The 1,709-nt window shown below is 65.0% G+C and overlaps 2 protein-coding genes across 2 annotated transcripts in view; one reads left to right on the forward strand and one right to left on the reverse strand.

The window, feature by feature from the left end:
• The first annotated feature begins 27 nt into the window (after positions 1 to 27).
• On the forward strand, positions 28 to 509 carry SYCN (syncollin). The gene has a single exon (XM_027672518.1). The coding sequence runs from the start codon at positions 30 to 32 to the stop codon at positions 435 to 437; it is 408 nt and encodes a 135-aa protein (XP_027528319.1). The 5' UTR covers positions 28 to 29; the 3' UTR covers positions 438 to 509.
• A 337-nt stretch (positions 510 to 846) lies between these two features.
• Positions 847 to 1,709, reverse strand: part of PAK4 (p21 (RAC1) activated kinase 4) — a 6,787-nt gene continuing 5,924 nt past the window's right edge. Inside the window, 1 exon segment of the mRNA XM_027672517.1 lies at positions 847 to 867. Coding sequence (XP_027528318.1) covers positions 847 to 867 — 21 coding nt within the window.

Below are 1,709 nucleotides of genomic sequence, written 5' to 3' on the forward strand. Positions count from 1 at the left end.
GGGCCCTCGGGGCCCGGGAGGCCTCGGCGATGGCGTCGGCACTGCTGGTGACACTGGCGGCCTTGGTGGCCGTGCTGGGCGGGGGGGTGGAGGCCCAGTGCCCGGCCCCCGCCGACCTGCGCACCGCCAACGGCACCCGCCTGTGCGCCGTCCTCTACACCGACGACAGCGCCTACTACGACCAGTGCTGCGCCGGCGACGCGCTGGAGGTGGAGCCGGGCAGCGACGTGCCCTACATGCCCTGGAAGTGGTCCGGCACCACCTCCTCGCTCGTGGTGGGCACCCGCTGCGAGCTCAACGTGTGGTCGCGCAGGGGCAAGAAGGGCAACACGAAGCGCTTCAGCGCCGGCGCGGTGCCGCGGCTGCAGGAGGTGCGCCGGGGCTTCTTCGGAGACTGGGACAACGCCATCCGCGCGTACTACTGCACCTGCAAGTGAGGGCGCGGCCCTCGGGCAGGGGGGCGAGTCAAGGGAGGTCAACACGAGTCAACAGGGGCCAACGTGAGTCAACGTGGGCTGAAACGCGGCCAAGCTGGCCAAGAGGTGCCAATGTGAGCCAAGATGAGCCAAAGCGAGTCAACGTGGGCCAGTGCGAGTCAGCGTGAGTCAACGTGGGCCAAGTCACACCAACGTGGGCCAACACACGACAACATAGGCCGAGTCAACCTCAGCCAACGTGAGTCAACACAAGTCAACGTGGGCCCTGCCACGCCCCTCGTGAGCCCACACGTGTCCCATGGGCTGACGTGTCAACACGGCCATGACCTGTCCCTGCCCCCCCTCCTGCCGGCAATAAAGCCCTGAGGCTGCAGCAGCTCCTGCCTTGGGGGTGTTTTATTGGGGGGGGTCACCAGCCTCCCCCTGGGGTCTTTCAGTGGGGAGAAAGGGGGTCCCCACACCCCACAGGCCGTGACTCCCCATTTCCCCCAGAGGGGATGCAGGCAGTGCCCACAGGTGTGTCCCCCCCCCAAAGAACCACACGACACACGGGGGGTTCCAAAAGGACACGTGTAATTTGGGGGGGCCCCGTGTCCCCCCCCCGGGGCCCCCCCGTCCCGCACGGTACAAAACCCAACGATATAAATATCACTTTGTTAAAAAACAAAATGGAGGGGGAAAACCAACAAAAAAACCCAAAATCAACAAAAAAGGGGGGCGAGGAGGGCCGGAGGGGACCCCAAATCAGTAGTGTGGTGGAGGGGGCTGTAGTTTTGGGGACCTCCCCCATGGAGATGTGGGGGGGCCACACCCCAGTGCCCGATGGGAGTAGAAAAAGGGGGTTAAAAGAAACAAAAAAGGAGGAAAATGCCCCAAAATGGGTCCCAAAGGGGGGGGGTATTGGGGTGAGCCCCTCGCTCCCCAAATCTTTGACAGGAAGGGGGAAGAAGAGGAGCACCAGGATAAGCCCCCCACCCCCCAAAATCTCTGCCTGGGAGAGGGCACCGGGATTAGCCCCTGCACCCCCAAATCTCCAGGATGATGCCGCCCCCCACGCCCCAGATCTCTGCTGGGGGGGCCCACGGCACTGAGTGCCCCCCCCAGCTCAGTAGTACAATTTGGGGGGCCGGCGCCCCTCGCCAGCGCCCCACCAGTAACGTCCCAGTGCCGCTCCAGTTCGGGGGTGCCAGTGAGAAGGAGAAGGAGGTCGAGGGGGTCTCCCCCCTCCACGGGGGGGTCTCACCGGAGCCGGTGCTGCCGCATGAGGGGGAC

The sequence above is a fragment of the Neopelma chrysocephalum genome, unplaced genomic scaffold, assembly GCF_003984885.1.
Source record: "Neopelma chrysocephalum unplaced genomic scaffold, ASM398488v2 Primary Assembly neopelma1_97393, whole genome shotgun sequence".
In the NCBI taxonomy this organism is placed as follows: domain Eukaryota; kingdom Metazoa; phylum Chordata; class Aves; order Passeriformes; family Pipridae; genus Neopelma; species Neopelma chrysocephalum.